Here is a 15,529-nt window from a genome sequence, read left to right on the forward strand (position 1 = left end):
ATTCATTTAATTTTTTATTTTTAAATTTATATTTTATTAAATTACCCAAAATAAATAAAAAATTTTATTTTAAAATTAAAAAATATTTTTAAAACAAAGAAACAAAGTTAATATTTATTAACTTTTCAATTAATTTGACAAAAAATATAAGTTTAAAATTAAAAGAAACAAAAATTAAATAAAATACTACAATAATTTTTTTTTGGTAAAATTAGAGTGCCAAAAGAAATATTATACCTTTTCCTTAACGAATGGATGTGTTAATATGTTCAAGTCTTATTTTTTTTATATATTTAAAGAAATGAAACTAAATCTGAACACAATAATAAAAATTGTTAGCATCGTGTTTAGACTTAGCCAAAAACCTACCGCTGCAGCTGGGTCTTCCACTTTGACTCTTGGCTCTTTTTCCAATTCCTTTCGGGTCATAATGCACTGCTTCTACTTAATGCCACTAATTAAATTGTTTGATGTGCTCGGCTGTGTATGGTATTGGTTTAATTTTTATTTTAGTCCCTCTATCATGTTAAAACTTAGGATTCAATATTTCAAATTTTATTGGGTCAATTTCATCCTCTAGTTGATAGTAGACTCAAATCGACAAAAACCTTTAGTTGTTGCTTAGCATTTTTTTTTTTTTTAGGATTGTTGTTGCTATTATTTTTTACTTTTAATTCACAAGACCAAATGAAAATATAATTAATCATAATCAATATTAAATTATTTTTAGATTTTTGGGTGTTTCATTTTTAATTGCTGACCGAAAAAAGACAACTGAATAATGTAACTTTTCATAATTGAGTGACCAAAAAAATTACCAATACTAGTCTAGTTTACCCCAGAGAAAAGAACTAACTCTCAAAATCCATAGGCTAAAACCAGAATTATACCGACTAACATGTGTTAGCTTAGCTCCGACCAGATGCACTGCCCCAATTTCAGCAAGTTAAAGAGGCCTGATAGTGGTCACTGCTATCATATAGTGATGACAAAATAAACCCAAAAAAGAAAAACATTATAAAATAAATGGAATCAAAATCAGTCCAAAACCATCCATTGACACTACAAAACTATTGGGACGCGTTTATGACCGAGCATTCACACAAATACTTCCAATTGCAGAGTATTTGATTCACACAATAATTCAAACAGCATGTGTTCCCACCGCAGCCAATGGTAGGCTAAGCAGTGTGCAGACGACGATGGTGAAACAATGATCAATTTGATATGGATGTTTTAAAGTCAAATAAAGTTGTAAAACAATCCCCCAAAATACAATTAAACTATACAAATGTACCCTATCAATTTCATGCAAACTATCTCTAATCATCTACCAGCCTACACCATCCATGCACTAAAGTTCCCCCCCCCCCCCTACAGTTATTTTACAGTACATTCTCTACAAGGTTCTAGTCTACCGTTACGGCTACGGCTAGGGCAAGGACAATTACTCGGACATTTATTACTGTGTTTACATAAAAGTCAGATGGCCATCGTCTTGTTAGGTTCTATCTTACCACTTCAACAGAGACAGCACCACTTGTTTCCCGCTCAAGTTCATCTTCAACCCCTTACTGCAGTTTCTTGGAAGCGGATTTTCCGACCTTATGCTTCCACTTGCTCTGCATTTGATAAAAGAAAAGACAATCATTTCAAATTAATATAAAAGACGAACATGAAAGTTACTGAGGACATTGCTAGAAGTAAAATTACAAGGGGCTCATCATCAGAAATCCCGGAATCTGCAACATCCAAAGTTGAGGAAGACCCTTTCAATGTTTTTTTCAAGATTGGAGATTTACTCTCAACATGATCACTTTCTTCAGCCTCTTCGGGTTCTGATCCAGTTGCTTTACTAGCAGGTTCTCTAGAGTCTTCACTTAATTCATCAGCTGCTTTCTCTTCCTCGTCCACCTTTCGAGCATTTTCTGAAGTGCTATCTATATGCCCGGAAAGATTCCCGTCAGCATCAGATTTAACTTCATCTGACTCCTTGGCATTATTTGGGCTTCCCTTTGTATCTTCTGAACATCTTCCTTGGGAAACTGAAGCCGTTTTCTTCCCAGATTCTTCCCTATCTCTTAGGTTCTCGTCTACCATTTTGGTGTCTGATCCTTCAGATTCATCTGGGAAAAAGGAAAGAAACATTTAAAGACATGAAATGAGAGGGGAAAGAGAAATAATGACCCAAGATCCCATATCATATTTGTTCCACAAGTTTCAAAGTAATATGTCCGACATATTACCAAAATTTTGTGGCTTTCAATGATGTTCAAAGTGCAATATTTGATCTAAATGACATTAGTTCTGGTTGCATCACAGCTCCAGGAGATGACACCAAAACTAATAAAGCAAGCTAACTTTATAGCACAATGCACATTCGACAGAAATTAAAACAGCCTAAAGAAAATTTATGAAAATCAATACACAATACCTGAGTTCATTTTAGGAAATTTTTTTGCGGCAGTGGACTTGGATTCTGACACACCAGCATTCTCTTCATCATCTTTCAACATGCTCTTTTGAGCATGCTTCAAGTTTTTCTTTGGAGTTCTTTTCCCCTTAAGTCTGCAAATCAAATATCAATTAAACTCACAAACCAACTGAAGGCAAATAGCTTCATGTCGGATAGCGATTACTCACGTCTTTACTGAACTGATATTCTGACGTGAAGCACCAGAGCTCTTACTTTTCTGCCCAGGAGACCTGTCAATTGTACAACAATCAAGTTATGAAGCAACATGAGAAGTTAATTACTAGATGTAAAAACAAGTCATCCTCAAAACAATTGCCATCTTTTCTCTTTTTCTTTTCTCCCCACACCCTTTTTTTTTTTTTTTTTGGAGGATATGAGACGCACAGAACTACACAACAAGTTGGGATTCACAACAGAATTATCTAAAAACTGCATTAGTTGATAGCACGTACACTTCCTTCAGGGGGCTGTTGCTGACTTTCAATGAATTTGACTTCTGCAAAAAGTGCAAGCGAAGTGATAAAGAGCAAGCTCAAACAAATATTTAACTGATTTCAGCCTAGAGAAATGCAAGATGTGAAGCCTTAACCTTTCCAGACTTGCGGCCTGTGCCAATGAGCTTCCAACGCTCTCTATCCAGACGAAGCACTTCCACATCTCCATCGTCATATAATACCTAATAAGAATATATGAGTAACAGTTGGTTCCATGTGGCACAGACGTTACATATACATCCAAGCAGGAAAAAAAAGTGCAGCTTACCACATGCTTCTTCTTTATGGCGTCATAAGACTTGATTGTACCTTCATAAAACCTGTCATTTCCAGCAGTAAGATAAAATCAGTGGAGAACCTTCATAATTGGATCTTTTCTTGAGAAATATATTTTCTTCAAACAATGTTAAACCCTTGATAGGTTCATAATAACATTGCTATACAAGCACAGAACCATAAAGACTGATGTTATGCAAAATGAAATTGCACCTGTTCAAATAGAATAATACTAACATGTATAACAATGTGGAGAATGAAAAAAAAAACTTTATAGTAGAAACAAATTAATACCCACAGGGAAACTGTTAAATTGACCAGAAAAGCACTATGGTTTAAATACAATACTAAACCTAAAATTAAAGCCTTAAAGACTGCCGTAAGACTAGATTAGCACGACTAGATTAGCACAGAGCCATAAGGACTGCTGTAAGACCAGAATCTTGAATAAATTTTCGTCCTCATTAAAACAATAAAAAGTGGATGAATATGCAAATCAGACAAGGAGAAAGTCGAAATGGTCATTTCAGATCTACAAAAAGCACAAACTCATTTGCAGAATTTCAAATGTAACCAAATGAAGCCTTGTGTGAATTCTCAAACACGTGAATGCAACCTAAATAACATGTGAAATACAACTGAGATACAGACTGACAATCAATCTATTTCACAGAATGATTCACGGTAAACTTTTGGACTCTGTTGCAAAGAACAGCAAAGTTATGGGACTCACTGCTTATCCAAGGGCCACCACACTTTTATTCTGTAACCAATCAAATCTGCAACATCAATTTTATCTTCCTTAGTTGAGCTCTGCGCAAAGGAAACAAAGAAGATTAAATAATGAACAAAGAGCTCAAAACTTTGAGACAACGAGAGGATTAGAACAGAGAAATAGAAGCCATTTCATAATGTGTTAGAACACTTATAGGGCAACAATGGTAAGGAAAAACTAGAAAAGCACGAGATAGAATATAGATGGTATGCATCCCCGCTAAATCTCAACTACAGAGAGAATGAGAGAGAAGCAAGGCAGGTCCTCGGTGCACTTTCAAATATTGTAACATGAGAAATTCTAGCAAAAGCATTAAAAATAGCAAACAAGCAACACCAAGACAGAAAAGGGGGAGGAAAAAAAGGGCGGGATTCCAGAGGCAGGGAGGGGTTCTCAAAGGAAACCACCACATAAATGCCACCAGGATTTATCTTTCTAACCCTTCTAAGTTGTGAATACTAATGGATTAGTCATTTTTCATGTTTCATACAACAGCACCAACTTGAAACCTTCATAGTGTTAATTAAAAAGATGTGAAGTGAAAACAAGGACCTTCGCTAATCCTGCAATGCTCCTCTTCTGCTTTTTGCTAGATCCACCTGCAGACTTAGGGGTGTCTAACTTCTGCATGGAAATATAAAACAGATATTCACAACAGTGAACCATGAGAGCATTAAATGCATAAATCCCCGACGGCAATTTAACCAAGTCAAAGAAAACGCACCTCCAGATTTTCATCATCAGCTTCATCTTCATCTGCCTCATCACTATCAGAGCCTTTGCCTTTACCTTTCAATGGGATGCTTCTTCTCTTCCGACTGCATGGCACCAAGTGGTCCAATTCATTATTCTCATTCCGTTTTTTATTTGTGGGCTTTTTGTCTTTAGAATCATAGAATTTATCAATGTCCATTTTCATAGGTAGAAATGAGGAATCTCTAACTTCACGCCAGTCATGTCCTGAAGGGACCTTAGAAACACTTCGTGAAAGCTTGAAAGCGCTATGTGCAGGTAACGACCTCTTGCGTTTTGGCACTGGGACAGAAGCTGCAACGCTTAATTTTCTCTTATTACCTTTCTGATGTTCCTGCTCCGCTTTTTCTTTCTTGGTAGGGAAATGTTTATGACCATTGGTTGACTCAAACTTACTGGACCTCTCTAGACTGTCCAAATTTATTTCCCTCACCATTTTCAAAATATCAACATCATTTTCAGCATCTTTTGCTTCTATAGGGAGAGACCTGTTCTTTTTAGCCTTCCCAGCCTTGGGTTCTTTAGATTTTAACTGCTTAATCATTTTTCTGAGAGGCACTTCATTTCTATCGGTTTCACTGTCTTTGAGAGCCTCCTCCTTGACAATCTCTGTATGAACCTAATGTGTGATAAAAGAGGAGCAGGAAAAGTTAGTGAACAATGTAACATTAAATACCAGAGTATTTCAACATGCTAGTTTGAGTCTACCCGGATGTTTCAATTTTTCATAGATATTTATAGCCGATTTTCAAGCTCTCTAAAAAAATATATTATATACATAAATTATAATTTACATACACCTATAAGTTTATATGCACAATTGCAAATATAAATTTTCAAATTTGTAGATATTTAATATCCAAAATTTTAACATCAAATAGATGAATGAAAGGGAGCCCTTCCAGATACACCATATAGTACCCCATAGATGAATGAAAGAGAGCATATAGTACCATTCTATCACATTCCAACTTTAGGGATTCGAAGTGGGACAAGATACTCTCATCAGCTAACCATGTTTGCCTTCCTCCAGCCTATCAAAAATAAGAAATAGCATAATCAAAAACATTGCACTAAAAATATAGCCCAAATAAGATGCAAATGAAGAAATAAATGAATGAATGTCAATAGCACAATGTGATTGCATGGTTGAAGCATAACAACTGTTTGCACAAATTATTGACAAGTGGGTTAACTACATATAAAACTGTGTTATGCACATTACTTAAAAAATAGCTCACATCCGGTGTCTGAAGTAATAGTTGTACAGAGTTTTTTCCTATCACTGCCTGATTGCAGTTAGAAAGCTTCAGGTAATTTAAAATCTTACCTGGGAATCTTCACCTTCTTTTCTTTCATATGGTTTGTATAGGATTGGAGGCAGAGAGACTGACTGTATAAGACCTGCATCCTCCTTATAACCTAGGAGCTTCATGATGGAAAGCCCAAGGTCACAGATAGCATGCGAATTCTGAAAAAAAAAAAAGAATAAATAAATTATCAGACCAATTAGCTTCTTTGTTCTTAAGGAGGGCTTTTTAACTTATCTCATCATCAGAAGGCCCCAAACTGATAACCTATCAACTAGTTATACAAGATAATAGGGAGAAAAAATGGATAATAGCAATTACTAGAATAAAAAACAAACTTCTCACTGAACCTTTGATTTTGTTGCATCAACAATGTCTTCAGAGTGCTTGATACTCTTAAAGATAGAGAATATCATAGAAATATTCTCCTTCTCCTTGTTGGCATCAGCTTCTGACTTGGCATCTTCATCTTTATTCACCAACACAGAAATAGTCAAGTACAATTGCCTGAAAGATACAGAACAAGTTCAATGACTAAAAAGTTCTCAATTAAATACAAATTACCAAGAAATTATTTCTACCTATAGCAAGAACCTAATCATTAAGACTAGTGAACCCCGTCAGTACAAAATCTATGATATCAGACTACAGCAATAAAAAGTAATAACATACGGAAGGCTGCTGAAAAACACTAGCAACTGGCAAGAAGTAAAATTTAGTATTGAGGATTCACAGAAACAGGCAATATAAAGTCATCTAATCCATTAGAATATAGATAAAAAGTTGATTATCTTTTTTATTTCTAAACTTCGTAGTTTAATTCAAGTGTCCGTAACTACAGCAGTTAAATTTGAGGTTTTCTATGACTTAATGTTCAGGTTGGGCATCATAACCTGCTGCCAATCTGCTTAACATAGGATCTCTTAGCAGAGTAAAGATCTAAAGTTGTTAGGGATCCCTGGGTTCATAGTTAGATGCTATAGTCAAAGAGGCTTCTCTTCAACTTAAGGTCCACAAGGCCTCCAAAATTAACCAATGTGAGACAACACTCTACCCAACTCAATTTATATCTAAACCATATATCTGAGACAGATTGAGGGAGATGCATATACCGGAATATTAATTCAAATGCTTTGACATCTTTGCATTCATCTGTGTTCGGACATGAATGATGAGCAAGAGCATGAACCAAATAGGCCAGGATGTATTCAGGATATGATGTTGAGGAATTTGTATCAGATTGTATAGCAACCTGCCGAACTTTTGCCTGCTGATACATTTGGAAGATGTCGGCTAAATTCTGTTTATCCTGCTAATTCAAACACAAAAGAAAATAACAGCAAATTCACAAATCTTGCCATAACAGAACAACAAAATGAGTTCAGCAAAAAACTACACAAAAATTCAAGTTCAGCATGAAAACCTCCTCAAACTGAAGTGGTTTGGATCCAGGTATGTTAAATAAGAAAGCACAAGCATATTTGGCATCCAAGAGCCTGTCCTTTATATATTGATGAACTTTGTTGAGGAATTGTTTCCTAGCCTGAGGGAAAGAGATCTAGAAACCCAGAAAAGAACATAAGAGAAAAGGAAGAGTGAACAAGAAAACAAGATCAATGTTGCATATTGTACAAATGCTTCACCTCAGCGGTCCTCAAGGTTAAATAGAAGACATCAACAGGAATCCTATGATCCCAGTAACGGGACAGACGAACAACTGCCTTGGCTGCAGCAAGCCTTAAATGAGCCTTATCAGCTAAACTGTAAGATAAGAAAAACTTGTGTGTGAAATTTGGGCCTCGACAGGCAACAGGTTTCAATAAATTGAGGGAAACCAACAGAGATATTCAACAGCCACACACAAAATATTAGTAAGTAAAGAAAACAGTGAGTGAACCAGAGAGAAATTTCCAGATGTCAACTATAGTACCTTGATTTTATATCTTCAGATATTTCACCAAAAGAAAGTATGTTTCTAAGGAGTCCTAGAAGGTCGTCGATAGCAGGCCGAAGATGAGCATCTTTAACAGGCAAATAGCTTTTGACCAATGTCTTTATCGCAAATACCTGTGGTACAAAAAAAATATTAGAGGCTGAGAGATCCATCATAGAAAAGTTACAAAAAAAAAAAAGCTTGAAAATAAAAACTGGAAACCTGAACTCATGTTCCAAGAGACACAGATAATAAAAATGAAATTGTTTTTACAAAAAGAAAAAAACAACAATCCACAACCTTCAACATACAAAGTTCGCTTTTGTCATCCCAACATTCATTTGCACTGCCATCTGCTTCCTGAAGTAACAAAGAAGGTTTATGCATGAAAATTTAATCAATATGTCAGAGATAGAAAATAATTGAAGGATACAATGTATTCACAAGACTTACATTATTGCATCTCAAAATTTTAGTTTTAATAAATTCTTCTATTTCACCCTCTCTAGTTTCAAAAACAGGCATTGCAGTCTGAGCTATACACCCCAAAGACTGGAGTACCGCCGGTAGATGCGTCTTTTCTTCTAGCATGTCCACAAGGCTCTGCAAATAGAGCAAAGAAACAGTAAGTTACGCAAATAAATTAAGACAATGCTATTTATACTTTTTTTATTATTCTGAAAACACATTTCGAATACATAACTAACGAGCATGACATTTTGTGTAACCTTATATAAAACAGAGAGAGACTTGAGCCCATCATCCTTTGTTATCGCTGCCAGTGCATGCACTGCATACTTGGCTTGTCTCCGGCTGCCTTCTAAACAAAGCCTCTCCAATATAAGATCGATTGAACTGCAAACAACCATTACAAAGATGGTTAGAATAAGGGAAACGAACTAACTCTAACAAGTCAAGCATTCCAAAGTTGCACCTTGATGACACTGCAAGTTGTTCCCGTATGGTACTACCAGCCTTAGCCAAAACATGCAAAATGCCTTCTTTTATAATTTCATTGTCATCTTCCAGAAAAGTAATCAGTTCTTCTTCAGCTCCACCCAGAAGCGATGGACTAAATCGCGCAAGAATCTGGAAAGCAGCTAAGAGACATTATAAAACAAAACTTGAATGTGTTTCTAAGAGAAAGAAAAGGGGGGGGGGGGGGGGAACATAAACAACTTTATAGGACCTATGTTGAAGGCATCAAACTTGCAAATTCTTACTAACATTGTGAATTGAAGCATAGGAAAGAGAGACGCACACAAAAGCAAAGGCCACACAAAATTGCACAACAGCACTCATTCACACCCAGAAAAACAAGTTTCATAGAGATACAAATTATTACCACGAGTATATTCATGCAAGATTCGATGTGTAACGTGTTTCCAGCAGACTTCTGTATGGTAACCTCCAGAAGGATTTCTTTCACATGCTCCTTGTTAAAAAGTAGATAAGAACACTTCAGTGAGAGTGTACTCAGAAAATCATAGAGTTGGTGCCCCTCAGCAAGTATTTTAAGTAATTCATCCTGCAAATACAGACATATATCACAGATATATCATACAATGGAAAAACTTTAAAAAGATAAAAACTTAGATTCCATGGGTCAAACTACTCATCATAATACATTTTTCCCCCAAAATCAAAGAGAAGTTCACCTATGAGCAACATCCCCTACAATTTGCATCTGCCAATATCTTTAACTTTAACTCAAAAAAAAAAGAGTCAACATCTTATAACCTACCCGACCACTAGAAGCTTGATGGAAGCTGGTATTGGGATCCAGTAGATTCGATAAAATCTTCCAAATATTAGCATCTTTCAACTGATCAAGAATCTGAAAACTCTCTTCTGCCTTCACAGGATCAGAAAAAGTGCGAGACATGTTTTGGAAGCTATATAAAACTTTCTTTTGTATTTCAGGAACATCACTATCCTGCATGGGAGAAAGTACGGATTTCTCAACTTAACAGTTAATAGAAGTATAAATTCTGAGCTTTAGGATACTATATCATCATTCAAAGCTTCAAACCTGATGCATCTGCCTTAGAGAGAGATACCTCTGCATCTCTAGCTGTAACCTGTAATCCAACAGGAAATCCCCCAAAAATCAGTATAGAAACCATTAAATACACACATGAAGGGAAGTTAATCAAAAGCCATCTAGGAAAGCATTTACAATATACCTCTGCTTCTGCTCCAGCATCCGCTCAAGTGCCTTGACCTCAATTTTGTCAAACCCAGAAAAGACTCTTATCCAACATTTAACTTTATCTCTGATTGAGAATTCAGTAGGAAAGAGGGATCTACATAAAATAGATTCAATCGTATCCGACCTGCAAGGAAGATCAAGATCTACATATTACAAATGCTACAATTATGCACAACACACACCCAACAAAAAGTCGTAGCAGAAAGCTCTTTAAATTTTTTGCTTTGCATTTTACTGATTTGAAAACAGTTTGCACTAACGTACTAATTAACAGATTACTAATTCATCCTAATAATTACTTGCATACAAGCTCAGGGAAAAATAAATAAATAATCATGAGAATAAAATTTAAACAAACAGGATTTTCATTTTCTTTTGCATGGATCAAATTGAAGATATTATTTAGCAAAAATTAATGAAAGGTTGAAAATATAGCATAACTCCAAATCTAAGCTTATAATATCCCTTCTTACATCTACCGAACTTCCTTAATAAGAGATCCAAATGCATTAACTAAATAACCCCTAAACTTCGTATAATGAGGAAAAACAAAGATAAATAATGCGATATATTTTAAACAAGTGCAAAATTAGTCCATGCTTGCAAGTATCCCAAATGACTTGCCTAAAATCTTTGTCATAAAAACATCTAAAAATCTTCCCAGGTATCCAATCAAATTCATTCTGATTAATCGAGCCATCAGAGCAGCCAGCACAATAAACTCTAAATATCTCAGCCACTCTTTCCATGGTATATTTTTTAACAAGCAGCTGTACATTCCAAACAAAAGAAAAAGTTAAATGCAGTATATAATAATCACTGGATACAGAAGGGGTAGCAAAGTAGTCCAAGAAGTACAGGAAAATTAACATACAGATTTGTCCCGAATACGCTCTGCAACTAGTTTTACAGCCCGAACGGGAATGGAAACAAGTGAATGACAAGCAACATCACAAATTACATCCACAACTTGCTTTCGAACATTTTCATCATAGTCTAAAAGCCGATCACAGAGGGCAGCTAGAAAATTTAGAACAATGCCAAAATTAGCGAAATAACATAAGTAACTATATATTTTGAGAAAAGAAAAATCAAAAGAAACTCACAGATTATTTGAGGAGCCTCAGGTCTAGAGGGATCTGACAACAGACAGCTCTTAACATGTTCGAGGACAGACATTCTAACATCGACAACTCTATCAGTCAACCTCTTCAAAAATTCTGAAAATATTGGCTCAAATGCTTCACATATGTTAGCACCAGGCAGAGCAAAAAGGGACCCAACCAATCTCACAGCTCTCAAACGAGTGTCTAATTGATCAGCCTGCATATATTGGAATTATAATTCATAAACCTCAGAAACTGTCAATCAACTCCAACCATCTTTGAACTCATTTTCCGAACTTAAGACTAAACTATGACAAATCCATAATAGGAGCGAAAGAAAAAGCCCCCATTTTCGCAAAGGCTGAACCTAAACTCTCCAGAACCACAAACATTTCATCCTCGAAAAGATTATAAGAATTATTTTAGAATATACAAAAATTCTCAAAAATAACAAACAAATATGTTTTCACATGGACGACAAAATCTTAAAGCAGTTAAGTAATTAGTAGAAATGAAAAAGAAATTTTGTGTTCATACCAACAGCTCTCCTGTGAGGTATGGAACAACTCCTGACAGTATCTGAGGAGCACAATGATAAATGCCATAGATAACTTCATGATAGTCAATTTCACTTTTTATTAATTGATTATCTCCAGACATCACTGAAATAAGAATCTGTTTTATGCCAGCTTCAAGTTTTTCTGAACACTGCTCTATGACATTCATAGCAAGTCTCCTGGCAGCTTGAGTAACACCCTGAAATTATAGATTCCAGAAATCAATTTCCTTCAGAATTATAATTCCTGTGGGATAAATATAAGCAGCCATACAATTTGTAAGCAATAAGCCAATAGCAAATATGAAATTCTTACACTTTTATTACGACCTAATGCAGACAATATAACAAGTAAAAGATCATCTCGAACATCTTCACTCTCTTCTAACACCACAATCATGATTGTTTGCATAGATGATAAAACACTTTCTGGATGATCATCCCTGCAATATGTAGTTAACATCAGTCCTCCAGTCCAAGATAATTCAAAGCATACAGGAAAAGGATTTAAACAACCTGCAGATTCTTAGTATAAAAGCAACTTAAGGGAAGATGGAACTTTCAAGTACCAACCCAACCACAAGACAGACACGCACATACAAATAGATATGCTCAAGATACATACACTGAACAAAAAGAGGTTGCAGGCATATCTTAGCCACTGCACTAAAGTGAAATACTAAGGCCAATATCATATTGTACCATAAAGCCATTTCAAAATTCTACATTCAACAAAAACAAAAGCACTCATGTTACATGCAACGCATACTTTTTGGTAAACAACCAATGAGTAAACGGTTCTTGACATTAAATAAATAATGGAATAAAACATTAAATAAATAATGGAATAAAACATACCTTACAACAGAAAAAAATGTACTGAACATTTCATTAACCAAATCATCACATTCAAGATCCAACATCACAACACATGATCTATATTTCGCAAGAGTCTCCAAAATTACAACTATCCTTCTAAATGATGGACCATCGGTATCGCTCAAACCATTGAAAGTGCCAACAATCAAGTTAAAAATATCCTGAAAGCATGGCACATATCAATCACCAGAAGTTCAGTTGAAAATGTATTAGTGCATAAGAAAAAGAAGACCAAAAACAGTAAACCTTCAGAAAGAAAATCACCTTTAGAACATCATCACTATAAGGCGCTTCAGGCGCAGTTATCCGAGTTATCTCACAAATACAGGTTGCAACTAGAAGTTTCACATCCTTATCTTGATGCTTCAGCAGTTCAGGCTTGACAATTGCATTAAGCAGAGGCTGCATTGATTCCATTATTGATGATGTTGGAGACTGATCAAGCTCAGAAAGACATGTAGCAGCTTGCTGCAGATTAGAGGAGAAAATATTCACGATATATACCAAATAACATGAAGCAGTACATATTACCACAGACCCATCTGTCTTGGCACATAGGCCCAATGCCAGAATTGTGAATTTCCGAAACGGAAGAAGTGGGGGAAAGTCAGCAACAAGATAAAGAATGATATGTGAAATATCAAAAGAAATAGGCAAGAATGAAAAAAATATGGGGGGGAGCTTTACAACCATTGAGAAATATCAACCAATGCTACAGTCATAAACATGCACAAGAAGATACCTCTTCAGGTTATAAAAAAATAACAAGTTTATTAGAGAATCCAAGCAACATGTGACACGAAAATAAAACCAATGCATATTCGACAAAACCACTTTGCCCTATGTTCGGAGAAGACATGAATTCTTCACTGAGGAATTTGTTTTATCAATGTAAATTTAATCATTTGTAAACAAAAGGAACGACATATTTGATTGTTTAGTCAAGTGCAAAGTAGAACAATGGATTTTCGAGTATGCAAAAGTAATCCAATGTGCGAAAAAATGGAACGAGGGAGCGTAAAACAACATTTTACATGGATTGACATTGATAAAGATTAGTTAGCTTCTTTAGAGCATTTTAAGGATAGAACCCACAACTTAACAGAAGGAAGAAAATTTTATTAATGCAGCCAACCCGAACTAATTTCGAATCTAGATTGAATTCTTTTCAAGGCTGATAATGTTTACCCCAATACCCCTTAAAGCCCTTCTCAAACCACAATGACAATTCCAAACTATAACTAGGTCCATACTCCATAGTATGCATTTTTTGTCATGTTATGCAATGGTGGGTGGTGTAATTCATGAAGTGCAGCTGAAAACAAAGATTTCTGGCATATTAATTTTATTGAAGTACAAAGGTTATCAATCATTCAAACTTGAGGGGAAAAAATCAAACAAGGTCCAGCTCTCAAGGCATAGCACATTGCAGCTAACTCAGATCCTGATGCACTACCTAGAAGAACCATAACATGTTTGAAGACACAACCACTTGAGACAAGAACAATAGAACATCTTAAAACAGCGACCAGTATCTTGAATTTACTCAAAAAATGGCTGACCCAAATATCATATCACATAGCAAATTAAGGGCATAAAATACAAGTGGGAACTGCAGGAAATAAGTAGAAAAACATGTAACTAAGGAAAAACCTCGTGAATTATAGAAATAACCCTAATTCAACCAAATTTCTCCAAACTCAAATCCAATTAAGAACAAACTTCAAGTAATAAATCTAATTCAAGTAAACAGTCTATTGCAGCCTTAAAACCTAAAAACTAAAGAAAAGAAAAAAGGTTAAGCTTGAATTAACCCTAGGGAAACTATGAAAGCTCGGTAGAATTAAGTAATTAAGTTGAATAATGAATGCGTACCTCTAAGAGCTTAAGAAGAGCGTCCTTGGTAGTTGGAGGAGAGTCCAGCGTGGATCCCAGCTCCTTGAGCTGTTCTTCCAGCTTATCCGCCATTATTATCCGTAATTTCTACTCACAGGGCAAAGCAGCAGCTTCGTCTCCTTCTCTATAGCTCCCAGTCTCAGCTCAATGAGTCGCACAGTGGATACAAAGATAGATGAGAATATGAACAAAAGAACGAAAAGGGGTTTGGGTTTTTCAGGCTATGGCTCGCGCTCGCTCGCTACGCCTCTGAGTTTCGGGATTCGAGGCTTTTTTCGAATCTAACACACAGACCGCCCCAAATGAGCTCTAAATGCAACTTAAATTCCCCTCCAAATGCCTGATTTCTTTTTTTTTTTTTAATAAGATAATTGCTGATGTCATATTTTTCGTTTCTTCCTTGTCCTTTAATTTATTATAACATTTTTATTTATTTTAATCCTTAAAATTCAGTTAATTAATTAATGATTATGATTAAAATTTTAATTTTAAAAATATAGAGACTTCATCTAATTCAAAATTTCACTCTAACATCATTAAATTATTAATAATTTTATATTTTGATCCTTTAACTTTAAAAATTATAAAATAGTCACTTAATTAATTAAAATGTTCATTTAAGTCACTACGTTGTTATATAACTTTCTTTGTTCACATTACCTACACCAAATGAAAGTTCACATGTTGTTTTTTTTTTTATGAAACAACTTTCGACATCACAAATTTACAAATTAAAATCCCAACAACTTTCTTTTCTGATCTCTGATATTGACCGTAAAATCATTGAAGGTATATTCTTATACTCATCGATAGGTACTGATCCACCATACCAATCTTCAAATCGTTGCTTGTAACTAGCTAAC

At 35.2% G+C, this 15,529-nt stretch overlaps 1 protein-coding gene across 2 annotated transcripts; it reads right to left on the minus strand.

Moving 5' to 3' along the window:
* Positions 1 to 1,097: 1,097 nt before the first annotated feature.
* LOC108482989 (sister chromatid cohesion protein PDS5 homolog A) lies at positions 1,098 to 15,032 on the minus strand. Of its 2 annotated transcripts, none has more exons than XM_017786141.2 (33): positions 14,646 to 15,032; positions 13,035 to 13,238; positions 12,750 to 12,931; positions 12,208 to 12,334; positions 11,873 to 12,091; positions 11,336 to 11,552; positions 11,104 to 11,249; positions 10,854 to 10,999; positions 10,204 to 10,353; positions 10,050 to 10,098; positions 9,762 to 9,953; positions 9,363 to 9,545; positions 8,952 to 9,106; positions 8,746 to 8,872; positions 8,471 to 8,620; positions 8,318 to 8,377; positions 8,015 to 8,151; positions 7,728 to 7,845; positions 7,508 to 7,642; positions 7,197 to 7,393; positions 6,435 to 6,591; positions 6,105 to 6,245; positions 5,728 to 5,808; positions 4,746 to 5,393; positions 4,574 to 4,645; positions 3,980 to 4,059; positions 3,239 to 3,290; positions 3,066 to 3,152; positions 2,929 to 2,972; positions 2,644 to 2,706; positions 2,435 to 2,568; positions 1,714 to 2,126; positions 1,098 to 1,622 (listed from the first exon to the last, which is right to left on the minus strand). In XM_017786141.2, exons 1-33 carry the CDS (start codon positions 14,736 to 14,738, stop codon positions 1,572 to 1,574), a joined length of 5,010 nt encoding a protein of 1,669 aa, XP_017641630.2. In that variant the 5' UTR covers positions 14,739 to 15,032; the 3' UTR covers positions 1,098 to 1,571. The 2 variants fall into 2 exon arrangements, with proteins under 2 accessions (XP_017641630.2, XP_017641629.2); XM_017786140.2 differs by having other exon boundaries at positions 7,197 to 7,396.
* Positions 15,033 to 15,529: the final 497 nt, after the last annotated feature.

The sequence above is a fragment of the Gossypium arboreum genome, chromosome 6, assembly GCF_025698485.1.
Source record: "Gossypium arboreum isolate Shixiya-1 chromosome 6, ASM2569848v2, whole genome shotgun sequence".
NCBI lineage: Eukaryota > Viridiplantae > Streptophyta > Magnoliopsida > Malvales > Malvaceae > Gossypium > Gossypium arboreum.

Excerpts from the sequence above, each read along its gene's own strand:
- LOC108482989 (XM_017786140.2), bottom strand. The coding sequence starts at position 14,738 with ATGGCGGATAAGCTGGAAGAACAGCTCAAGGAGCTGGGATCCACGCTG. Across the intron at positions 9,107-9,362 it reads CTTGCATGAATATACTCGTG|ATTCTTGCGCGATTTAGTCC; the intron begins GTAATAATTTGT and ends GCTGCTTTCCAG. Across the intron at positions 3,153-3,238 it reads CCATAAAGAAGAAGCATGTG|GTATTATATGACGATGGAGA; the intron begins GTAAGCTGCACT and ends TATTCTTATTAG.